The sequence below is a fragment of the Magnolia sinica genome, chromosome 18 (genome assembly GCF_029962835.1).
Source record: "Magnolia sinica isolate HGM2019 chromosome 18, MsV1, whole genome shotgun sequence".
Lineage (NCBI taxonomy): Eukaryota > Viridiplantae > Streptophyta > Magnoliopsida > Magnoliales > Magnoliaceae > Magnolia > Magnolia sinica.
The window spans coordinates 14,264,433-14,291,479 of record NC_080590.1 but is presented as its reverse complement, the minus strand read 5'-3'; the positions used below and the strand labels follow the sequence as shown (position 1 = coordinate 14,291,479).

General features: G+C 39.5%; 1 protein-coding gene across 1 annotated transcript; it reads right to left on the bottom strand.

The window, feature by feature from the left end:
* Positions 1-534: 534 nt before the first annotated feature.
* LOC131232574 (3-phosphoshikimate 1-carboxyvinyltransferase 2) lies at positions 535-16,926 on the bottom strand. Its single transcript, XM_058228886.1, has 8 exons — positions 16,371-16,926; positions 3,983-4,227; positions 3,728-3,881; positions 2,068-2,282; positions 1,846-1,963; positions 1,525-1,735; positions 1,092-1,153; positions 535-997 (listed from the first exon to the last, which is right to left on the bottom strand). The coding sequence occupies exons 1-8, from the start codon at positions 16,698-16,700 to the stop codon at positions 779-781; spliced, it is 1,554 nt and encodes a 517-aa protein (XP_058084869.1). The 5' UTR covers positions 16,701-16,926; the 3' UTR covers positions 535-778.
* Positions 16,927-27,047: the final 10,121 nt, after the last annotated feature.

Sequence of the window (27,047 nt, the reverse complement as noted above, 5' to 3'; positions counted from 1 at the left end):
GCAGTCTTAGATCCCGAGGCAGCATAACAATGGTCAGTTAATTTTTTTTTTTTTTTAATAATAATAATAACAATAACATTTTTAAAAAAATTAAAAAAAGGTCCAAATTCAATGAGAAAAGACCAAAGCTTGAGTGGCTACGATCTTCCACAGATGTTTTGAGGCGTCCCTTGTACAGAGGCATTCATCATAAGCATGAAAAAGGCATCATGAGGATCACCTGGTGCAGAAATCAGGCCAATGCAAAAGGTGTGGTGAGGATCGCCTGGTGCAAAAATCAGGTAGGTCCATCCATCAGGCACCCACACCAATACTTTGGGTAAGATCCCCTGCTCTCCATTTATTTCCCATGGTGTGGCCGGTCCGGCTGATGCCTGATTTTTGTGCAAGGCTATCTTCATGATGGCTTACTGTTCTTAGCAGGGCGACCTACACATATGACATGAAATGGTGCCGCGGTGTTCGTGATCATTTCATATTTTATTTAGTCCCCTAATCAAAACATAAACATACCAACGAGTGTACATCATATCATCTCACAGACAGTCCTCTCTCAATGGAGCGGATCATTTGGATGTTTCAACAATGGAGCAGACAATGTGCTGAGTTGTAACAAAAGCCAGCCAACTAGAATAAAATTGAACAGCGTTGTAGATAATAATAACAATAACAATAACAGGCTTCTTAATGCACACCACAACTCATATGATTATCATACAACCACGATTGATTGTTGTCCGCCACTCATAACCTACCACTCTCACAACATACACAGCACTCAATGCTTCGTAAACCTTTCGAGGACTTCGAAGTAGTCAGGGAAAGTCTTGCGGGTGCAGCCCGGGTCCTTAATGGTGACAGGAACATCCGCACATGCAGCCAAAGAAAATGCCATGGCCATCCTGTGGTCATCATATGTGTCAATTGCGGTCACATTCAGCTTCTCTGGTGGTGTGATTATACAGTAATCCGGGCCTTCTTCTACCGTCGCTCCCAGCTAAATCCAACCAAAGAGGGAGAGCAACAAGAAATATCAGGTAACAAGATTTTATAAATGCAGATGCAAATGTGTAGGAAATACAGGCACAAACCTTTCTAAGTTCTGTGCAAATGGCAATCATTCGTTCTGTCTCCTTCACTCTCCAGGATGCCACTGGCAATAAAATTTTCAGTTTGGATCAGATGGACTACCAAGTCATTCAATTCAAGGCTTTGCTAACCCACCTCAGCAAAGTTTGCTGATGCATGGGATTCCATACACATCAGGCCCATGGTTCAGCGATCCAAAAAGATGATCCGATGGGCCCGCCATGATTGGCGGATGCCTCAAAAGAACTTCAACGTTGGAAGATCTATTAAGGAGAAAGTATGGCAATGGCCACACACAACAAAAAATAGTCCAAAACTAACAGGCTTGGGGCTTTCCAATCTGGGAGATTTTTGTGGTATTCCCCATCCATGTCAAACTCCATCAGATCAACGGTCGAAATCAGCAAAACCAACACTTAATCGCCCACAACTTACCATCTCTTATGGCTGTCGGACCATCTGCAAAAAGTGCAACAACAGCCAATGTCATGGCAACATCAGGCATTTTGTTCATGTTGACATCAATGGCCTGCAATCGTTTCTTTCTAGAAGGATCTAATGATGGGCCAGTAACCGTGACGCTGTTCTCTGTCCAGCTAACCTTTGCGCCCATTTTCTCAAGCACTTCCGCAAATTTCACATCCCCCTGCATTCACAGGGAAAGCAGAGAGGTGAAGATGGCATAGTTCCAGAGGATGATATGAATTGGATAAAGTCTTCAGAAACTAGCTGTTCAGACCATATGGAGATGAATACCTGCAAACTGCTTGTACCGCAACCTTCAACTGTGACGGTGCCACCGGTGACTGCTGCGCCTGCTAGGAAATAACTCGCACTCGACGCATCGCCTTCAACATACGCATTTCCAGGGGACCTGTTTGAACATGCCATTATTTGTGAGTATGTTTGTCCATGGTTAGCTTTCCTGGTCCATCACCAGACTTGCAAGACTGTCTTGAAGTTTGAGATCAAACTTACTTGTATTTTTGACTACCCTTGACCAGGAATCGGTCCCAGCTACCACTGTGCTCCGCAGTGACACCAAAGCGTTCCATCAGTTTCAGTGTCATCTCAACATAAGGCACAGAAATTAATTTATCTACTATCTCGATTTCCACATCTCCCAGAGCCAAAGGAGCGGCCATGAGCAATGCAGTCACGTACTGGCTACTGATAGATCCAGAAAGCTTCACCTGCAAATGAGAGGAGTGTAGGATACTGCATCAAGAATCATCAACTGCTACATGAAACTTGGATTCCAGTTCCAAGGGGGGGAATCTAGGAAAGATGTTCCATATGTATCAGTCAGAAAGCTTCAATTGACACAAATGACAACAAATTCCCAACTTTTCTAATGGAGATATACAGTAAGGAAATCCATTTAAGTCTTTAGGTCTTATTTTGGATTGTATTCCTCAGTAGTCAGCACAGAACATATAAAAAGCATGCCTGTGCATCATTGATGACTTCCATGATGCTCAGAATGGCTGAAGCACTGAGCATTTAACATAACAGAAATGAAATGGTGTGGGTTCAAATCCCACTCTTAACAGAAGAAATGAAAGGGGCATATTGGTTTGCTTCAGACAAATTTACCAATTTCCAACTAGATTTTCATGTGCTTTCTGAAGGTGACATGATAAGATAGAGCATGAACCAAGTATGAATAAAGCTATGCCATCTCTAATCTTAATAGTCAGAATGAGCAATAAAGCATGTATGCTGAGATCAACAAATGCATCGGATTTTACTAGTTATCATATCTAATCTTAATAATCAGTATGAGCAACAAACTAAAGCAAACAGCACCCTGCCAAATTAAATGCTTCTTGGAAGTTGAAGTTATTAGAGATCCATATACTTTAAAGGTATTAATAGATAACACCAAAGAGTCCGGCTTACGATATTTGCACAAATAAGCTCTGTAACAATATTTGAACTGTGATTGGTCCACCTCCTCAGTAAAGCCATTACCACGATATTGTGATCAGTCAAATCTGGCCACTGTTGACATTTTTAGAAGAATTATAAGAAGGGAAATACAGGCTCCACCAATGAGGTCAACCGATCACAGTGTGAAGAGCATCACACATCAGTGTCTTATGAATATCTTTTGCACTCTTGAGTTCCAAAGGGATGTGAATAGATGTTTTCCGCAGCTAAGATTTTCTTGATATAAACAAGTGTAAGTAGATCCATCAGAAAGAAATCCCGGATGAATAACCATATCTGGTTGTATCAGTGCTGGAAGGTCAACCAGCAACTGCCAGATAAGTCCTAGAATATAGAAGACATGCATAAAATCAACAAAAAGTTATGAAGAGACTTAGATCTAGGTTGCTCCCTACGGTTCCAAGTTCCAATTGCATGTAGCGGCAGCAAGAAATGCAACCCCCAACACATGCAACTCTATCAACAAATTAGTCACACAAAAGGAAAGAACAGTGGGTGGCATTGGCTCAACAATCCCAAGGGACCCCAATGTGTAGTTGCCTTGTCTGTCATCTCTGAAGTACTTTATGGTGAGGAAGGGTTTTAGTTTACATAAGAATAAGGGTAATTGAACTGTAGTAGAAAGGTCAAAAGAACACGGTTCCAATTCATTCTCACTCAAAACCAAAGTAAATGTAAGTCTCACCTTTCCCCCAGGAAGGCCGCCATTTGCATTTACACTAACGGGAGGACAATTAGTGCCCAACATACAATCAACATCAGCACCAAGTTGCTTCAAACCCACAACCAAGTCTGCAATAGGCCTCTCTCTCATCCGTGGAACCCCATCAAGTATGTACCTGAAACAGAAAAAAGTAGAAACACCTCATCTTAATGAGTAAAAGAGTATAAAATACATTCACCAGTGTATCTATGTTTCCAGCAGTCATCAAAGAAAGACCTTGCATTGCCACCAGCAGCAGTAACAGCGGCTGTCAAAGGGCGCATTGCAGTCCCTGCATTTCCTAGAAATAGTTGGATTTCCTCCTTTGAATCCTTCCCCACTGGAAACTGCCCACCACAACCTTCTACAATTGCCCTTTTCGTTGCATTATCTTCTTCCACATTTAGTCCAAGGGTTTTAAGTGCACCAATCATATAATGGATGTCATCACTGCTTAACAAGTTCTCTACAACAGTGGTTCCCTGATAAAATATTGAAAGAGCTTTCAGTATTTTATTGAGACCGTCCAGAGAATACTATGAAAAAGTGAGTTACAGATAGAAACTGCATGAAAATAGATTATTAATATAAGAACCTATTGAAGATCAGTTCATTTCAAGTTCATTTCAGACATGCGATCAATTAAAAGTCTCTGAAAAGACTGTCGGGGTGATACTAAAACACAAAGATGATATGCATGCCCAAAGACTCCACACAATCATGGGATAAAGAAACATAAAGCATAGTCCAGAAGGAGAAAGATCTGGCAGTAAACATACATGGTAAGGTTCACACTGCAGTGAAATGCATGTAATGTCCAGCATTTCCCCTTGCATGCAAACTAGGTGGTGTGTGGGCTCAGTGCCATTAGATTTTAGAAGTACATATGGATTTCTCAGGGAAGAAGCTTTTCAGATTATGCTTAATTTGACGATTTCTCAACCAATATAAAAAGCGACAGGGCTTCCTCTATTCTTACCCATTAACTTCCACAGTGACAGTATCTATATCCTTAGAAAACTACAAGAGAGATTCTGAGTGCTAATGATGCAGGCCGAGCCACATCAACTGGGCCAGGCCCAGATCCATTGAGCACAAGCCCAGCCCCCACAGTTGGCCCATCAAGTACAATCATGTACAGTAGAAGGCCCAAGCCTCCCAATTAGGCAACATAATCCAATCAACCAGCCATGCAAAACTAGTAGGCCCCTATATAATATCATTAGATCTTATTATTTATATAGCATCTTTCATTGGTAAGTCTTTCTAATTTTTTGAATGAATCCTTCGGTGTCAATGACGCTGAGAACAGAAGACGATTTCATGCCAACAAAAGGAGGCTTTCCTTCCTCGTATGACCAAAAAGTCTATTTAAGGGTCTCAAATGAGCGTTTTCTCAAGGCACTTTTGAATTCAATAAAATTCTAGATTTATTCTCTACTTTAGTTGTGATTCCCATGCTAAGCTTAGCTTGGAGGTGTCTACATTGGGCGGATCCTTCTCATCAACCGGCTGTGTCGGATTAGTATTGGAGAAGATTTCAATGACTGGATTGAAGTTTTGGATCAACAATTGTGAGTTGGCCCATCTGTTTTTCTCGATTCAATCCCTAGTTTCTACTAGTTTTCCCCGAATTTGCATTCAGATCACATTATTTTGCTTCCAGATTCTTCAATTATAAAATCTGCATCTTTTTCTTTACATTCTTCATTGCATTTGTTCTCTCTACCCATTCACTTTTTTTATGTTCTTTCTTTTACAAATGTCAGATGTCAAACTGACCAGAGGAGACTGCTGAAATTTCAGCAGACATCTAACCCCCCTAACCCAGTTCTAATCTTTTTCCCATCTAACCCCAATCAAACCCTCTACTTTTGCCCTAGTCGAACCTCATATGCAACCCCCTGAACTCCTAATTTCATCACCCCCATAACCCCTCAAATTCAGCCCCTGTTCCGACCTATTAAAAGCCCAGAATCTCACCCCATTAGCAGTCCAAATCCAGCCCATTAAAAGCCCGGAATTCCAACCCATAGTCTGAATGCAGCCCCTGCCCTCAACCTAGTCCACAGCAGACCTGTTATAGGCATATGTATCATGCCCAAACAATCCTTTGTTCTAGCCCAGAAACCGCAGGATGTTCTGTCCATTAACATATGATAACCAACAGGATATTCTATCAATTACTTCACTGACGCCGGTCCCCCAATACAATGTCCACCCGTAGCGGTCATATCTATCGAGGGAGGCTTACTGATCGATAGCGAGACAACTGCATCACCAAGCTATTCGCAAGGGTAGCCAATTAGAAAGCCATTGTTAACCAGCTACAAGAAGAACATCAAGGAAAGCAACTCGATCCGACCAAAGATCCACATTGCAACCCAAATCCGCAACTAGGTTTCCACCCAGAACCTTCGGTAAATCAAAATGGTACCGGTACTAGGGAATCTACTAATGACTTCATGCAAAGGCTCTTTGCAAAGAGAGCCCATGACAAATCTATAGAAACCCCCAAGAAAGTACGAATTGAAGTGTCCGATTTTATAGGTCGTCTTGATACAAAGGCTTTTGTCGACTGGATTATAATGCTTGAAGATTTTTGCATAGTACAATATGGACAATGTTCAACGAGTGGCCTACCAAGGTTAAGTTGAAGGGTCCAACAAAGAATCCGATGGTAAGGCATTGACAACAGCAATCTCATCATGGGTCTCCCTGCTATCACAAGGTGCGTTGACATGAGAGAGAAGCTGAAAAGTAAGTATTTGCCTTCAAATTACATGGATACCCTTCTCTGCGAGCTCCTCGAATTCAAACAGGGAACTTTATCGATAGATGACTACACCAAGAAACTCAATGAGCTTATTATCCATTGTAGGCTAGCAGAGACCAACTACGTAACGGCTAACCGCTATCGGACAGAGTTATGCCATGAGATCCAGCATGAGATGATCATGTATGATTTCGAGTTAGTCAACGATGTTCATCGAAAGGCTCAACAAGTTGAGCAACATCTATGGCAGCACTCTCTGATACCTTGGCTCTCCAACCAAAGAGCCATATGTGACGAAATATCCGAATTCACATCTTAAGCGAACTCCGCCACAAGGCTAACGACCACCTCACTACCCTTTTCAACCACGCCCATAAATGCAAACTCTATTAATGAGGCAACCACAACCTTTGCAGTGTCCTCCACCTCAAAATTCATACCTAAGGAAACTAGTTGCATGGCCATGATACCAGAGGTGAGGTTCTAATTCTAATCCTTCCCTTAAGCAAGATCAGTGGGATGTTAATTGCTACCGTTGTGGAAAGAGAAGACACTTTTCTAACGAGTCTCTACGAGCCCAAGACCTCCATTACCCTAAGTATCCGATGAGCATGAAGAGATGGAACAGCCCTATGTAACCTACATCACAACCAAAGGAAACCTCTATTGAAACCACAATCAAAGTGAGGTGAAAGGTCTTACTCTTATCATACGCCGCCTCCTTACCACTGTTGAGGAAGCAGGAGAGGACGACGAACCATTACTTTCCATACGCAGGCAAAGTCCCAGAATAAGTTATGTAATATGATAATTGATGACGGTAATGCGATGAACACCATCTCACAAGAGGTGATTTGATAAGCTCAAACTGCTAACTTAAAAGCATCCAAAACCATACATGATTGTGTGAGTTGATGACTTCGTCATCCCCAAACTGGAAGATGTTTGGTGTCTTTTAAAATTGGAGCTATGAGGATGACTTTTAGCATGACATAATTCTAATGAATGTCACCAACATCCATCTTGATCGACCTTGGCACTTTGGCCGAAAGGTACGAAGCAACAGTAAGGCTAACATGCATATTTCCTATGGCGAGGTCATCATATCCACCTTTGCTCGTTGCAACCTACGTCGCCTCCATCTACATTGTCAACATCAGCTACTCTTCCTAACTACTATGTTCTCACCATGCTGAATTTCGAAGAAGAGAATAGGGAGAAAGGCGTAATGTCTGCTCTAGTCACAAAATAGGTGTAGGAGCTTGATACTTATCAGGATGAGTGCATTCCTAATAAAGTCAAATTCATGCTCCATGACTTCCAAGATTTAATCCCCAGTGATTTGCCCAAGGAGTTGATACCATTGGGGGATATTCAACACACCATAAATTTGATTTCCAAAGCATCCTTACCTAACTTACCAACATACCGAATGAGTCCAACTAAGCACGTAGAGTTGAAACATCCAATTGATGAGTTGCTAAAAATGGGTTACATCCAATAGAGCCTAAGCCCATGTGTTGTGCATGCCTTCCTTGCCTCTAAGAAGGATACAAGTTAATGCGTGTACAACCGAGCTATTAATAAAATCATAGTGAAGAAGTGGTTTCCCATTCCTCGGTTTGATGATATGTTGGACTTGATGACGAGTGCTCGCATCTTCTCCAAGATTGATCTTCGCAGTGGATACACCAGATCCACATTTGACTGGTGGCCAATGGACGATGGCATTTAAGATGAATGATGGTCTCTACAAGTCGTTGGTTATACCATTCAGTCTCGCCAATGCGCATAGCAATTTTACGTGTTATGACCCAATTGTTGCACCCCTTTTTTAACAAGTTTGTCGTTTTCTACTTTGATGACGTTCTTGTCTACAATAAGGAAAGAGCACATCAATCATATGGGTCTTGTACACGGAGCCCTTCACTACCAGCGCTTCTACATCAACCTTAAAAAGTGCACCTTCATGAGTACATCCGTGATCTTCTTAAGGTACATTACCTCATCACGAGGTGTATAAATGGACCCCACTAAGGTTAAAGTCATTGTTAATTAGCCAACGCCTGCCACTATCTCTAAAGTTTGTAGTTTCCATAGCCTTGCCACATTTTACAGATAGTTTGTACAAAACTTTACGACATTATGACTCCAATCACCGATTACATGAAACAAAGAGAGTTTTGATGGTCAAGTGCAACAACAAGAGCGTCTGAGAGGATAAAACGTAAAATGACAGAAGCTCGAATTTTGCACATTTAAGACTTTGAGAAGGTGCTTGAGATGACCTGTGACGCTTCTAACATCGGCATGCTAAGAGGGTCATCCGATAGTATTCTTCAGCATTCCACTTATGACTAGGAGATCTATGCCATTGTTCAAACTCTACAGCATTGGCTTTGCTATATGATTGGCAAGGAGTGGTCTCATATGCAAATCATGAAGCACTCAAGTATCTAAACTCTCAGCAGAAAATGGGTGCTCGTCATGCCAAGTGAAATGCTTATCTACAGGAGTTCTTTGTCATCTGTCAAAAGATGGCAAAGACAAGTTGGTTGCCAATGCCTTGAGCTGTCATACGAATTTATTACCATCGATGTCTATAATTGTTTTGGCATTAGATAACATGAGTATGCGGCAATGTTTTAAATAGCGAATAGCAAGTAGCTTAATGTTCACCCCTCTAAAACGGGAGGCACAAGTTACATGCTACTTCTAGATTTTTAATCAAGATTGCAATTAGTTGCACTAATTTCATGATATCCTGCACCAAATTAGACTGATATGTAATGAAATATAACAAATTTTCATAATATTTGGTGCAACCAAATGCAACCTAAAGTAATAGGAAAGGGCACTGATTAAGCATAGAACTAAAGAAAGAGCAATGGAATTGATTTAATATTGTTACTTACATTATTTTACTTAAAGCATTAAAAAGATTAACTATTTTTTATTGAAAATGAACAAATGTAATAAATAATTGAAATATTAATTAAGTTTAATGTTGTAACGAAAAATTACTTGTAATCTAAGCTACGCGGCGTGTAATGTAGCGTATTTAGCATGTAGTGCATGTGAATTATCACATAGTGTAGGTCACACACGATGTAAGCTATTTTCATGAGCTAAGTAGCGTCAAGGCTAAGCTATGCTCTGTAGTGTAAGCGACATAGCATGGAAGATAAGGATTTCAAACGTACTTATACAAAAATTATTAATGGAGAGCATGTGAGACACCCACATTTCAGTATTTATGATGGCTACTTGTTCCAAAGAATACAACTTTGCCTACCAGCCACGTCCATCAACAAGCATGTTGTGAGGAATGACACGTTGGTGGATGTGGTGGTCACTAGGTCGGGATAAGAGCCTAGCCCTCGTAGGAAATAAATACTTTTGACTTCGTCTAAAATCAGATATTATGAAGATTTACTAGTTATGCAGGGTTTGCCAACTCATTAAGTGTATAATAATAATAATAATAGATTATATCAACCACTACCAATCCCACATGGTCCATGGGAAAATCTCAGCATGGAATTCATTTTGGATTTGCCAAAAGACTGCCCGGAAAGTTGACTCAATATTTATGGTGGTTAAATATTTTCAAGACAACTCATTTCATACCATCTTCGACTGCCATCTTCATGGGCTTCCTAAGTCCATTGTATTATATCGTGGTACCAAGTTTATGAGCTATTTTTGGAAAATCCTTTGACTGGTAATGAAGACCGAGCTTCGGTTCCCTAGTGCTTACCACCCTTTAGAATAATGGTCAAATGCAAGTAGTTAATCGCAGCTTAAACAAGTCATTATAGCATCTTGTCCATGATTACATAGCTACGTGGGACCTTGTAATAACCATGGTTGAGTTCGCCTATAAGAACTCAGTCAACAGGTACATAGGGATGTTACCTTTTGAAGCAGTGATTAGTATACGTCCATCTCTTCCAGTCAATTTGGTTCCTCTACTCATAGAGCCGATACCAAGTGTAAAAGCCAATTATTTCATCCACGATATGCAACAGGTGCATGATGAAGTTTAACATAATATCACCACAGGTAATGAGTTATAAGTAGCATGCACATACAAAACATCGTTTTGTCAAATTTGTAGAAGACGACATGGCTATAGACCTTATTCGTCCTGAATGGTTGTCCACCAAGCCCTTAAAGAAGCTCCATCCTCACAGTGTGGGAAATTAAAAAGAAGAAGAAGAAGATTGGTGCCAATGCTTATGTTCTAAATCTCCCACCAAATATACCTATCAATCCTACTTTCAACATGGAAGATCTCTTAATCTATCACAGGCACCATACTGAAGATGGTACTGAGGAGTAAGTTATCACACTCCAGCCATTTTGTCACCTACAAGCACAATCGCAATGTTCTGGAGGACCAAATTGTCTCCACGTGCCAACGTGGTCACTATAAGTTTCTCGTCCGTTGGCAAGAATGAGCTCTCTCTAGTGCTATGTGGATTACAATCACAGACTTTCAAAATCTAAATCCTTATTTTTATCAGCAATATCGGCCATTAACTCGTTGGAGTCAAGTCCTTTTCAAGTTGGGGACGACTGATGCAAGCCGAGCCACATCAATTTGGGCCCAAGACTCATGGGTCAAGCTTAAATCCATTGGGACCAAGCCCAGGCCCCATAGTTGGCCCATTAAGCACAATTGTGTATAGCAGAAGGCCCCAACCTCCCAATTAGGTAGCATTATCCAATCAACCAACCATGCAAAACTAATGGTCCCCTTTAGAATCCCATTAGATCTTTTTATTTATTTAGCATTTTTCTTTAATTAGTATTTTTGTAATAAATCCTTTGTTGTCACACACACACAAAAGATTTCATACCAATAAAAGGATACTTTCCTTCCTTGTACACTCAAGAAGTCTATTGAAGGACCTCTAATGCAGAGGCATTTTCACATCGGGCTCAAGTGGGGTAGCCTATGGGATGCGGGGACACACTCGAGGTGGGTGGCCCGCGTGAAGCAGAACCCATGTGAAATGGGGCCCATGAGGGGGTTTGGCCAAGGTCCTAACCCATGCAATGTGGAGCCTGGGCTATGAGATAAAAGGATTAATTTTCCACTCTCTATCAGTTCGAGCTTTTTGAGTAAGTGCTTAATTGTCCTACATCAAAGTGGTATCAGAGCAAGTCTCGTGTTTGACACTACTCACCGGGGATGATTAATGCAAGGGCATTTTCACATCGGGCTCAAGTGGGGTAGCCTATGGGATACGCGGACACACTCGGGGTGGGTGGCCCGTGTGAAGCGAAACCCATGTGAAGTGAGGCCCAAGAGGGGGTTCGATCAAGGTCCTAACCCATGCAATGTGGGGCCTAGGCTATGAGATAAAGGGATTGATTCGCCACTCTCTATCAGCTCGAGCTTTTAGAGTAAATGGTTACCTCAAATGAGTATTCTCAAGGCACTTTTGAATTAAACAAAATTCTAGATTTATTCTCTACTTTAGTTTTGATTCTCATGCTAAGCTTAGCTTGGAGGTGCCTACATTGGGCGAATCCTTCTCATTAACAAGCAACGTCAACTAACCTCTCATGTCAGTCCTATAGCTCAAAGAAAAATGTGTGATCCCGAGTTGTACGCATTTCAAACAAATATTGTATCTAGAAGTTATAAATAAACCTAATAGTATCCTTTAACAAGACTTTCGTTCCCAGATGCAATTGCCCACAAAGCACTACACTAAAAGCTCAAAGAGAGTTATTGGAGACACTTCCTCATATGAGACCTCAAATACCATACATCATTACAAAGAAATAAGAAAGATGGCAGATAACCCATCATCAACATTTCAAATCAACAAATGAACATTTACAAACACAACTCATCAGTATGCTAAATTTCAGAAAATGGTTGAGGCCATTACTAAGAAATCCCAAAACCAGGCTCGTGCAGTTTATCTGATTGCTAGCTTCCACGAGAACTCAACATGCATAGCATATAGAAATTTGATTTACACCCTTGCATGGCATATAAGATAGATTGGGGTGTATTTGCTTGGGCAATTGAATTGAATTATGAACATTCAATACAAGCAATAGGAAATGACATTTAAGGGACTGTTCGATTAGTGCGAAAAGGAAAGAAAAGAAAAGAAAAGAGACGGTAATAATTATCCAATCCTGATTTCCATGAGCACTATTGAACCATGGATTCTCATGGATTCCATTTTTAGGGCACGTTTGTTTCACTAGAAAGTAAAAGAAAGGAGAAGAAAGGAAAGTGAAACACTTTTCCTATGATGAGTAGTTTCATCATGTTTGATTAGCAAAGAAATTAATGAGTTCCACAAAACAATCATTACACTTTTCCATAGTCAAATCCTTTGACACGAGATTATAGGCAACCAGTCTCAGAAAATTGAGATTTCCACTTACTATCAAACAAGATCCATAAAGATAAAATTCATCGGAGTCCATGTTTCAGTAGTGACATGGGATCCATGAAAATCCAGCATTGGATAATCATAAATGATTACACTTCTCTTTTCTCTTTCTTTCCTTTCCAGCAAATCAAAACTAATGATGAGAAAAGAAAAGAAAAGAAAATAGATCACTTTTCTCATAATGAGACGTTTCACTATATTTGGATAGCAAATTAAACATTAGATAACTTTTCTTATAATGAGACGTTTCACTATATTTGGATAGCAAATTAAACATTAGATTTCAAAAAGCAATCATTACCAAACACCATAGTCAAATTCTCACGCACGAAATAGAAAATAATCATTATTAAAAGCCTTATTTCAATTTCCACGTGTTATCCAGACAAGACCCTCAAAATAGAATTCAATTCCATTAAGTCCATGTTCATGGAAAATCTTAAAAAATCATCATCAGATAGTCACTATAGTATTCTTTTCTTTTGCTTTCAAACTATCCAAATAGACCCTAAGGACATATTTAGATATCACCAAATCCACGTAAATTAATGGAAATGAAAAAGGATTTCCATTAGCGTGACATTTTGAGAAGTTCGGATAGTAAAGAAAGGGAGTACTCGTCAAAGTAATCATTAAACCTTTCCATACTTTGGATTCTTTGGCATAAGAAACTAAATTACCGTTGTCTCACCAATATAAGATTTCTACTTAACCCAGATAGTGACCCCAAAAAATAGAATCCATGTTTCAACTGTGCTCATGGAAATAGTCACTGCCTAATCATTATCTTTTCTTCTTTTTTTCCCTTTAAAGAAGGAAAAAAAAAAAAAAAAAAAGAAGCCTTGGGGCATGTTTGGATAAAGGGTAGACAAAAGAAAGCAAATAGTTTTCCTTTGATATGAAATCCTCTATTTAAGAAACATAAAAAGAGAAGGAAATCACTTTCCTTTCCTCAGTAAGGGAGTAAAACCTTTTTTTTCTCAAAAAGTTAATTGGTAAGAGAAGAGGTTTCCCTCTTATTTAACATTTTAAATGGCAAAACTAGACGGAAGAGATGTTTCATTTTAAAAATTATAACCCAAACATCGGAATATGTAAAGGAAATGCATTTTTCAAAGCTTTTTTTTAGCAAAACAAGCAAGTGCAATGGGTTTTTTCCCTAACATTGATACCAGTTTACCATCTGCTTATGTCACACTTTTACTTTCCTTTTGCTTTCCCTAATTTAACATCGGCTTATAACACAAGTGAGTTCAAAGTTAACATAAGCATGGAGGAAAGGAAAAACCTTGACTTGTTTGTTTAGAGAAACTGTCAAAGAAAGAGTTTTCCTTTCCACTTTCATGTGTTTAAGTTGCAATTTTCAAAGGGAACCCTCTTTTCCCTCCATTTTTTGCCATTTAAATGTCATATTAGAGAAAAACATTTTTTCTTATCAATTGACTTTTTAATAATTTCTGACGAGAGGAAATCGATTTCCTTCTCTTTTTATTTTCTCAAACAAAGGAAATGTCACATCAAAGAAAACTGTTTGATTTCCTTAGTTTTCCTTCATTTTCCTTCACTCCAACGATGATTATCCAAAAGAAAAGAAAAGAGAGCTGTAAGGATTATCCAATGATGATTTCCCAAGATTTTCCAAGCATGGATTCCATTTTAACGGTCTTGTTTGGATAACAAGTGAAATCGAAATAAAGCTCTCACAATAGTGACCTCAAATCTTGTGCATAGAAATTTAACTATAGTACTTGGTTAATGATTGCTTTTTGAAACCCAACGTTTCCTTAGCTATCTAAATATGGTGCAACATCACATCATGGGAAAAGTTACTATTTTCTTCTCTTCTTTTTTCCCAATATCCAAACAAGTCCAGGGGTTTTGTTTTGATAGAGAGTGGAGATCTCATATTTATGAGTTGATCATTACCTTGTATCTTATGCTTGAGAATTTGACTATGGAAAAGGGTAATGATTACTATGTGGAATCCATTATTTTCTTCACTAACCAATACATAATGAAATATCCCATCATTAGAAAAGTGTTTCATTTTCCTTTCTTTTCCGCTTGTCAAACAAGCCCTAACAACTTTTCCTAGTATTCATAATGGGGAAGCAATCCTCAAATTGCAATTGCATTCCTTCCAGTTCCAACTTGAAAGTAACATACTTGGAATGTGGAGCCGAGACCCTCAATACAAAGGCTAGAGAAGGATAGTTATGAATTTATTGGACTTATAATTGCAATTTAATTCAACAGTGCACCCAAAGGCACCCTTAAAAGAACTGCACCACTGCCGTCTATCTAATAAAAATGCTTGATTTCGTTTCATCCATTCATGATCATTATCATCATCTACGCCTTATCCAAATTCATTGGGTTTAGCTACATGAATCCTATTTCCACTCTATCAAGGGCCAGACCTTAATTAGACCATAGGTCATCAAGTTTTTTCTTACTACGCCATCCACATCCTTTTGGGCCTTCCCCTTGCCCTTTTAGAGCCTTCAACTTGTACCATATTTTTTTGGATTCATGATGGAAGTTATGGCATAAGTTTGATGCCGGTTGCCAGCCTGACACAACCCTTCTTTATCCGGGCTTGGGACCAGCAATAAGAGCACAAAACTCCCATAGGCGCAATGCAATAGACTATTACATAGGTTGATTACAATCAAGTGCTATCTAATAGTTCATTACATATTTTCTTTCTCGATTTCAGATGTCCTGGGTTTTTCCAGATTCTGCTCACAGCCTTCTGCAGGCATGGTATGGCTCGAGGTGTGGAAAGCTTAGATCCAAGTATTGGAGAATGACCCTCTTGTCAGTTTGGTGGGCTGTTTGGGAAGAAAGAAATGGCAGATGTTTCAATGGCACTTCTAACTCAATTGCGAGTATTGTGCAAAGGGTGATATTTCTGTTCGGGGAATGCGGTTCTTCTGTAGAAAAACTTCAAGATTGTAATTTGCTTTTTTTGGGTCCTTGGTAGTTCTGCTATCTCATCAGACTATCTTCCCATTGTTTCTGTTTTTCCCTTCTTTTTTAATGAAGTTACTGTTACCTTTCAAAAAAAAAAAAAAAAAAGCTCATTACATGGGTTAATTACAAATTTACAGTCAACGAGTTGATTCATCTCATTCCATACTGAAAACATATTATCAATTCAAAAGGAAGATAACACGGCATTTGCATAATCAATGAAGGATCCAACCCCATTAGTAACTAGCTCACATATCCCACATGAAAAAATCACATAAAATAAACAGATCACGTCAGACAGCTAAAAGAGATGCAAGCACCGTCTTACCCACATACAACACAAATAGAATAAAAAAACACAAAATACAATATCCAAGCACCTGAATTCCAAATCCACTACCAAAGAAGAGTTTAACTGAATTTAGCAAAAATAAAAGAGAATGACCTCGGAGAGGGCAGCAAGGAGGAGAACGCGATTCGACAACGACTTAGATCCGGGGAGCTTGACAGTTCCAGAGATCTCCTTGATCGGCTCCAGCACAATCTCAGGGACAGTCGACGGCTTCTCCTTGGTGGCTATTGAAGCCGAAACCCTGACAGAGATCGGAGCAGAGAGTTCTGAGCCAGCCCTTTCGAACCTCAAACCCCCGAAAGCACCCACCTTAGCTTCCGATCCCAACCACAGAGAGGAAAAAGCTCTGGATTTCTGGGTTTTGCTACGATGCGCCGGGAAATGGGCGCCCTTCAAGCCCGTGGCGATACTAGCTTGGGCCATTCTCTCTCTCTCTCTCTCTCTCTCTCTCTCTCTCTCGGTTGATTTTATGTCTGCCTGGTCTTCGCTTACCAACCCCCGCTTTCCGTGAGAGGGGTGCGCAGGTTAAGTGGCGTCTCTTTCTCACTCTCAACCAACAAGACAGTAACAAAGGGAGAGATGAAGTGGGTGCGCACGTTTAAGGGGCGCTGCAATGAGCAGTGGAGCCCACTTGCAGATCCAGATCCACGGGATTCATGCGGGGTAGGTAGGCGTGGGGTTGGCTGGCTGCGCGGCGAGAGCGGATTAGGTGAGACCCCGGCCTCACCCAAGAAGGTGCGGCCCTTGCCGTGGAGTTGCCGTCGGGCCCACCTTGATGTATGTATTATGTAGCTACGCCGGAAGCCCCTTTTTACGTATCATTTTAGGGCATTATACCAAGAATGAAGTAGATCCATTAATCAGGCGGACCAGTGATTGACTGTCCTACCATTAAAAACTTCGTAAGGCGCACATTAATGTCTATGTAGTGTTAATTTACCAACTAATCTGTTAAAATGGTCCTATAAGACTGGATGAAGGGAAAAAATAAATATCAGCTTGATACAAAACTTTCGTGGATCACTAAGGGTCAATCACTGCTGTTTCTTATGGTATGGTTCCCTGATAACTAGATCTGCTTATTTTTGAAATAATTTCCTAAAATAATCTTAAAAATGAATAGAATCCGTGGATACATGATGAATACATCAAGATAGGCACTTATTGAGTGAGGCCTACATCTCACCTTATCCGCGCTCTTGCGCGGCGTCAATGACAATTTCCTGATAAAACCTCAGGCATAAAGTTCCGATGCAGGGATGCTAGGTGGGATACACCTTCATGTTTACAAAAAAATCACATAGTTCATACGTTTTTACAAAAAGCACGTAGTTCATACGTTTTTCCATATTATTTTTGGACATGAGACCAGAAATCAGGTGGATCAAAAACTCAAGGCAACCATACTAGAGGGAAATCTGGGAAAAAAATTTCGGACCATTGAAATCTTCCTAGGACCGACTTGATGTTTATATTCCATTCAAACCGTTTATAAGGTTATTACCACAGGGATGAAGTGAAAACATCAAAAACTTATCTCGATATGAAACTTTGTGGCCATACCAATGTTTCAAATGGTGATCATTGAATCCCCGATGTTTCTTCTTGTGCGGACCACTTGAGTTTTGGATCCAACTCATTTTTGGTTGCGTGACCTAAAATGTGCTCTCAAAATGAATGGACCGTGTGGATTTCTCATGAACTTCACATTGTGCCCCACCTAGCATACCATGGCAGGAACTTCCTACTAAGGGAAATCCGCGTACGTCAGTTCCACTTCTACTTGGAACATATTACGCACAACCCCGACCTTACCCAAGACGGTGCGGCCCTTATTGTTGGAGCATGTCATTCTAAGAATGAGTCCAGAAATGAAGAAGATCCAACTTGCTATGGTTGATTTCAAATTTGGTCACGTGAGAAATGCGAGTGTGTTAGAATTGAATGTGCGATTCAATTTAAACCGAATAACTATACCCTAAGTGTCAGTATACGCAAATGCTTTGTATGTGATCGGATTGAATAAGATCGGCCGCCTATTCAACCACTCACATGGTATTTAGAATGATCGAAGATAAGAATTGTCTTTTGAAAATGGGTTGCACCTTTGCCTCCCTTACAAAATGATTTTTCAATACAGATAAAACATAACAAGAAATTCTTACAATCGGTCGAGGAGAACAACTGCATAACGCTTTTCTAGATAGAAAATTTTGCTTGACACTTGAACTGAACCCAGCATGTAAGCATAAACTCCAATTACAGCTAAAGTTAACAACTACTTATGGCTAAGGTTTACGCTATGGAATGTAAATAGCAGATGAAGGTAAGGATTACACTATGATATGTAAATGACTAATAAAGATAAAATTTACACTATGAAATGTAAATTACTGGTAATAAAAAGGATAATCGAAAGATGGATTTGATTTTGTTGATATGAGACATTTTTTACTACTGAATTCTCTTGATATTTATAGCCTTAAGTTAATTGTTTGGATGTTTCCCAAGTTTTAATGGTTATTATAATTATTTCACTAGATCTCTTTTTTCATATATGTCTTGGCAAAACATTACTAATTCAATCTGAATCTGCCCCAAAACCCGCAAACGTTATAAAGAATCCGAGATCTTGGTCAAAACCACAGCCATAGTGGGATAATTAGTTTAACCATGTCACTGCTCAATATGAAACATCACGAAGAGAATCTGATATCTATAAATGTATTAAACTATTCATGTACAACTATTCATCGGATCCTCCTCTTCTTACAGCAGTGTCGACATTTTGGAGTCCATCTACCAACACATTCTTCTTTGGATGCGGTCCTATTAGTCCAACTACTTTGGACATCTCTGCTCTTACCCAACTTATTCCATTCAACGAGGCAGTTTTCCCATGCTTCGCTCAGAAGAAACAAAAACACTTCACCAACAAGGCCGGCAAGGCCTATTTACATTCATGCAATTGTACTGCAAATATAAAAGCTGGGTCGAGTATGAAGGATACACAGCCTCCATACTGCTCTGGATCTATCATCATTTACTATGCGTGAATGCTCTCCAGATTACCGTCAAACATGTCTAATTGATTGAGGTTCTTGCTCAAGGTCGAAAACTTGTGCTCCCGCCTTTTGTATTCGATCACCTATATATATGCATTTATGAAATCATCACCGAGGGTCTATATCTTGGCAAAGGACCACATGGCTTCTCAGATGTGGATTTACAAATACTTTTGCTCTGATCTTGTACACTCTCCTATCCCCTCCAATATTGTTTATACTTCTTATGTTTACTGCATTATTAATTTTTCTTAGGAGATGTGCACATTTCCCAGCTACATGGACTCATTATTTTCTCTTAATAAATGTAAATGCAGTCAAACCTTCACCCCTTTCTACCTTAAAAAATTTGGTCCAACTTGGTTCACCCACTGATATGAACATAATGATGGCTAGTTAGCATCTGAAATGCTTCTTACTTGGGAAAGTTACCTCATCTGTAGGGATCTCCCTTACGACAATACAATAGGTATTGGCATAAATGTCAAGGCCGGAATCAAACAATATTGTTTGAATTTACTTGCTGGCCAATTCGGTATCATCCAATGCATTCCCTACCCATTTACTCAGAAGACTTACATTCAATACCCTTTCTCTTGGGCGGTTGTTGATCAAATCTATCTTTATCACTCCATTCAGTCTTCTTTCTAGTCTACTAGGATGACTTTTGAGCTTCCCAGCTTTCCAAACCAACCCCAGATAATGGATACTTTCGATGGGTGGTGGGAGAGCCATTATAAGTAACTGGTTAATGAACCTCCTAAGCTCATCACTGCCCAACTTTTTTCCTCCACGGAGCTGCGAGGAAAGAAAAAAGTGTCACCTCAATCAGCCATAACTTTCAGCTGAAAAACAAATAAGCCAAAGAATACATCAGCCAATACCAAAACAGCAGCAACTCCAACAACTAAGACAGTTCCGGAACCAAAACACCACAATGTTACGGTGAAAGGACTTGTTCTTTAGAAATCTCTGCCTCGATCACTCTATCTGCTCCCAAGAGGATTCTTGATTTGGGAACTCCTATTGGCCTAACTCATCAACCTCCTACTCTGGTCTTTACCTGCATTGGCTCGACTTCACAACCATCATTTGTGAGTTAGTCAATGCCGATCATAACACGTGGGCAACAACAATCAGGTACTTCATCGACTCTTTTGAAACATATTTCAAGCCAAATATTGGTTAGGGCTCTCCATTGAAGACAACACCAAGTAAATTGAGGAAAGCCTCAAACATCTCAAAGAAGCTCATTACAATTAATACTAGAAAATTTTGTAGTAGGATAGGGAAAGATTGAATGATCATAACATTCCTTTTAATGACAAATATATTACTCCATATCACGCAATCCGCCACCATTCTCAACTTTTACTCGAGTGATGGTGACAATCTTAAGAAATTCTTAGTCTTTGGACGATCGATTCATCACTGTTGTTGTTCATTCCAATTTAGGTGGAGGCTACTTTCAATTTCGTACATGTTTAAGCCTTTATATTATTTTTCTTTCTCACTTCACACCTTTTGTAGTTACTCGGGAAATGTCAACTGCATAGAAGCAAGTCATCTAAGAGCCAATGTTTCAGCAAATTGAACATGTGACTGACATCATCGAGGCCACATAAGTGCAAGCCGTTGATTCTGAAGGGACAATAAGCAATGAAACCCTTCGTCATCATCCTTCCTTGAAAACTACGGTCGTCAAAACATAGTCGGAATATATAGTCGAACATCCCCAAACACCGACCATTGCTGTCATCCAGGAGGATGAAGAAGAAAAAGATAAAAGGAAAGAGTGCCCTCTAACCTCGAGTCCTCGAAGCTCTAGAAGAGAATTATCTTCATGACCTACTCCGTCATCTACTTAGCATACTCCTCCATATATGGAACCTCTTCATGGCAATGAATAATTACTTCAGTCGAGTGCCACACGCAAAGTCATTGTTTTTGACCAAGCAGCGATGGACATTCCAGCGACCGATGTCTCTCCTCCTCATTCAATGTTGGTTCCCAATCTAGCGCCGATATCAGTTGATGATGCTCCAGTGTCAGCCGCAACAACTGAAGATGTGTTTCCAACTGAAGACATTCTCTCCTCACTCCAGTGAGCTCTTAGTAGCGATATCTCTATTGTCGAATCTCCCGCACCCTCCACTGAGCTACAATATTTAAAGGAGGAAATCCAAATACTTGTATGCTTGGGAGTACTAAAGGCTGCATCGGTTGAAATGATTGAGAAGCATGCCGAGTTGATTGATCAGTATCAAATTTTCTCCCATTCAGATAAGAGTCTTTCAATCAAATTGACAACACTCTGGGATTTTCTAGATTTGATTAAAGAAAATCACGAGCTCCACCTTATGATTGAACATCTTGAATATGAGCACGTGACTGCGGCTTCCTGAGTAGCAATATTTTTTTTATTTTTTTTGCAATCCGAATAATTAACTGATGATGTAGCACGCGAAAGACAAGTCGTGTGTTGCCTTAGATGAAATAATTGTTACACGTTTCAACTTTTCAGGGACATGAAATGTTAATACATGCCACAACTACCCATGATGCATCGAATGTGAGGTGCATGATTTCCAATATAAACAATGGTAAACCCAATTCTGCAATTCACTGAAACCCAAGTATTTCCCAAACTCTTACACAAACATCGTCCTCTTTTCTCAATCAAGCCAATGCTTATATGAAAGAGATTTTCGATTGCGGCCTTATCGATTATAGCGAGCGCTCCCTACTGTTCGATATCAACCTCTTCATAAATGATGCTTTCTAAAGCTGTTGAATCTTACACTTTTATGGGAAAAATTTTTGAACTGCTAGAGAAACTTCACCATCTTGGGACCAATACTTTCAACTCGAATTTAAGTATGAAAGCAACGTTGAATACCTGAGACAACAAGCCGCTACTAAGGAAGAGTCTCTTTTCATGGGACGGTGCACATGAATGAGCATAGAATGATCACCTTTGGTTTTTTTAACACGCACCCACTCACTCACACCTGAGTCGGATTTCACCACCTATGGGTACTCGAACCCTTGACCAGGTGTTGAAACTCCAGGCAGTCTACCACCGGAGCAAGAGTAAGGACCCAACATAGAATGATCACCTTCGTTGGAATCAGGTTCGTAATGCAACCGTACCTTCGAGTTTTTCAGGTACAACGTGTTGAGCTTATGAAAAATATCAAGGAAAACGAATGTGCTTATTTGCCTAAGGACTCGCGAATGCAAGGTGCAGAGGATCTCCTCCCTTTCATAGACTCGCAGATCGCTGACTATCAGTGACGACGGCTAGGATATAAAATAAATACATCAAGGTGGGCCCATCAGTAAGGGCCACACCGTCTTGGGTGGGGCCGGGGCTGCACCTAACCCACTCCCTGCTTGCCTCACCAAAGCATATTCGTTCAAAGACCCACCAACCACAACCGTGCGCACGTTAGCGAGGCTGGAGACGTTGGCCGCAATTTATCGCCTCACGATAGGGTGGTGAGCATTGTACCGCAACTGCGTTTCCCGGGGCGCCTCTCTTACTGTGCACCTGTCATGTGCCTAGAATCCGAACAGTCCAAATTGTTCGGATCCTTGTAGATTGGCCACATCCCTAAAATCATATGGAGAAAACGTTTTTGATTTTTGGTTTATGGTACTTTTTCTTTTTTGTTGAATTTGGACCGTTCAGTGCATTTCATCTTTACCAACTCCAAATATAATCTTACAGTCTGGATTCTTTGTCATGGTCCATTACAGTGGTCCCACTACTTGAATGTTTGGGATTTGAGGTTCATACGACGCGCACGGTAGTGGAGGCCATAGTTGTAGTATGGTGCCCCACTGCAAACAATATTCTCACCTAACGCTGCGGTAGGTAGGTCAGTTGGTGGGATACTGACCGCTGGGAGCGGATTAGGTGTTACCCGGAAAATACGATAGTGGGTGTTACCCTGACCGTGGGGCCTACCTTGATGAATTTTTTGTATATCCACGCCGTCCATCCGTTTTTCCAGTTCAATTTTAAGATGCTGTCCCAAAACTCAAGCATATCAGAATCTCGAATGGACCACACCAAATAAAGAAGTGGGACACTGACACCCACCGTTGAAACGTTCTTAGGGCTCACCATGATATTTATTTGCCATCAAACCTGTTCATAAGATCACAATGACCTGGATGAAGGGAAAATACAAAAATCAGCTTGATCCAAAACTTGTGGCCTACAAGAAGTTTTTAATGGTCAATCGTCACTGTTTCCGTGGTGTGGTCCACCTGAGATTTGGATCTGCTTAAGTCCTGTGATAAGATGGTCGCCACGATGTGCATGATCTCACTCATGCTTCAACCAAGCTAGGCTGGGCCGGCCTCAATAGACATGGCCCGTGCAAGAACCAGTCCTACTATCTAAAACCCGAGCCCAGGCCTAATTGGGTCTGATAGTCCGAAGCCTTAGCCCAATAAAACCCAACGGCCCAAGCCCAAGCTCGGGTCACATGATGACGAGAGAAAGGGATGGTCAGCACTCAGCAGCTTTTCTCGCTGTATTTTATTATCGATCTGTTCTTCTTTTTTTTTTTTTTTTTTTTTTTTTTTTTTAATTATTTTATTTCATTTTAATTCCATTGTCATCCCTATCCTGTGGTTATGTTAAAATAATGATGTCTTTAGTTAATAAGCTGAAAGACACGATGGCAGGCCTGATTAAACTATAGAGGACTCCAACGCGGCTCAATAACACGACCCAATCCTGTCTCTGGCTCACGTTTGAGATGGTAGAGACATCTTCTCTTTAAGAGATGACTCAGGCCAGTCGTACAGGTCCCACATTCGTTCAAAGGCAACAAGAGAGAAAAGATAAGAAAAGAGCACAAAAGAGAAGAACAATTGCTTTTATAAGTGTGTGTTTTTATAAGACTGAACTATAATAAAAGATTATAGCCAAATTAAAAAGGAAGTTTTCCTTAAATAGACCTCAAGTCTACTTGGAAACCACAAATAGCACCCATTTTTAAAAACTTTTTTTTTAAAAATTAGTTAATAAGTGTTTTTTTTTTCCTGACACTAAAATGCCCCATGAATTTCTTCTTTTGTTAATATTTCGGACTACCTGTTCTTTTATCTTCGAACTTCAGTAAAATTTTATGCTTTCCTATTAATCTTTGCCAATATTCAAACTCTCCAACTACTCTCTCTAACAAACACTCCCACATTTAAAAAATAGGCTCCGAGCTTGTTTGAGAAGAAAAAAGGAATTGAGATGAAAAAGACTATAAAATTTTTATTTTTAGAATATGGTTCCTTCATCTTTCTTCAAAAGATTCAGTTGGGATGAATATTTTATCAAAAAATAAAAATAATTAAAAAAAGCAAAATTTTCACTTTTAAAAATGAAAGCGAATGCAAAATAGTCTTTAAGCCTATTTTTGAAATGTCAAACTATATTCAAATGAGATTATTCAAGATTTATTTAAAATGTCGTCAAATTATCTCCCCAACGAACCCAAGTTCCCTTTGATCCAACCTATAACAAGGGATATATCATATGTGATCATTTTCACGTAATCATGCAATATGCTGGTACAAAAACAACCATCACTTTATAACAACCACTTCATAACAGTGACTCCTGCATATAATACATCACTCTTTGCCATAGTATCAAAGTATTTCTCACATGAGAAAATATCAATGGCCCAATAAGCACGTTAGTCAAAATAATTTTTATATTTAAATCTATGCTCGCCATGAAAATGCATTTTTACAAGTCATTTGAGTAATATAAATAGGATAACTTCAAAAACACTCTAAGAAAAAAAATCAAATACTTAAAAAAGATCAAATATGTTATAAGAAGGCTCTTATCAACACTTCTATTAAATAAATTTTAATAGTCTTACCTTGTGTTGTTATTTATAATAATTTAAGTTTTTGTTAGTGAGCATGTGTGAGTATAGGTATGTACTTTCAAGAGTCCTCTAAACCATCATATCATTTTTATGTCAATAAGTAGATAAGAGGGAGGGGCCATAGCGGCAAGACTATAACTTTCCTAATAAGCTTCATGATATTAAAATGGGTCACATTGTTAGAAGCAAAGAAAAACCTCCTCCTAGTAATCCATCTTGCAAAGATTGGAAATATTATAATTATATTATCATAAGTTTGTTGCTTCACTGCATGTAGCCTGAGTTTAGTAGGTTACTTATTAAGTGCACCTCAACCAAGTAATATTCGAACCAATTGAAGAGATGTATTCCTATAGAGATGAATTGGCATATACTTATTCACTACATTGGGAAATTATAAACACATAATAAGGATAATTATTTGCAAAGTCTTATTATGCTTCATTATGTCAAAGATGGATGGATCTTGATCATTATATACCAATTCTCATTCATGATAATGATACAAAAGTGGATCAAGAAATAACACATTTTTGAATTTTTTAGAGAACTCTTTAAGGATTTAATAGGTCCAAATTTTAGGAAAAGAACCTATGCTATCTGTTAAATTAGTTTATAGTTATATTCGTAGTGAGGCTACTTGACCTCAGGTCTTCGCCACACAAGAACTGTTTACTTTTGTTGGCTCCAAATAAGGGAGCATATTTCAAAAAATGGACAGGAAAACGGTTGTGTTGATTATATAATCAGTTGTACCATATGTTAAGACAATATGATAAATAAAAAAAATTCTATTGTAACATGCATCCCCATTTACGACCTAACAGAGAAGAGGGGCTAATTTTATTGCAGTTAATGGGGAGCATAAGATTATTAAACCTAAATTGATTATTGAGCTTCACAGTGGAATTACTGACCTTCTTACACCTTTACAATAGTTGGACCATTCGGAGACCCTTCGTGTATTTTTACCAACCATTCTTCTAATCCTTCATTTCATCATCCCATCACTAATGGACACTTTTCAATGAATGATGTTATGACAGATTATAATGGACGATATGTATGCACCCATAAGCTACTGAGAAATTTGCATGCATAGGATGAAAGTAATTAGGGTTGTTAATGAGTGGGGTTGGCCTGTTGAGCTTTTGAGCCTAGCTGGCCTCAAACTCGGCTTGAGCTATAATATCAAGCCCGAGCTTAAAAATCAGGTCCGTTATTTAAACGGCTTGACCCGTTATAATGGATGATATGCATGCACCCATAAACTTTAGAAATTACGTGCTTATAATAAAAGTAAGTAGTGTTGTCAATGGGTCGAGCTAGGTCATCTGACTTTTGGAGCTTGGCCTGCATTGAGCCAGGCTTGAGCTAGAATATTAAGCTCGAGGGCTAGGTTCGAGCATAAAACTCAAGTTTGTTATTCAAACGGCTCGGGTTTGGACCACACAGAGCAACTCGTCGGCTTGACCTGACCCATTATAACATAAATGGGAACCCCTAGCCCAAACAACTAACGCTTCTCTCTTTCTCTCAAAATGACGATTCAAACCTTAACCTTATTTTCCAATCTCCACTCTTTTCGTATGTCATAGCTTATACTCTACATCTCATTCAAAGAACTGCGAAGAAGATGACGCAGAAATTCCAACTAGAGGAAATCAATTTATCCCTAGCAATCCTGATTCGATTTAGGGTTTAGTGGGAGGTCTTTTGCTCCTTGCAAGAAGAAGGGCTTAAGCTTGGGCCCAGTGAAAAACTTTGGGTCGAGCTTGGGCTGGATTATTTTG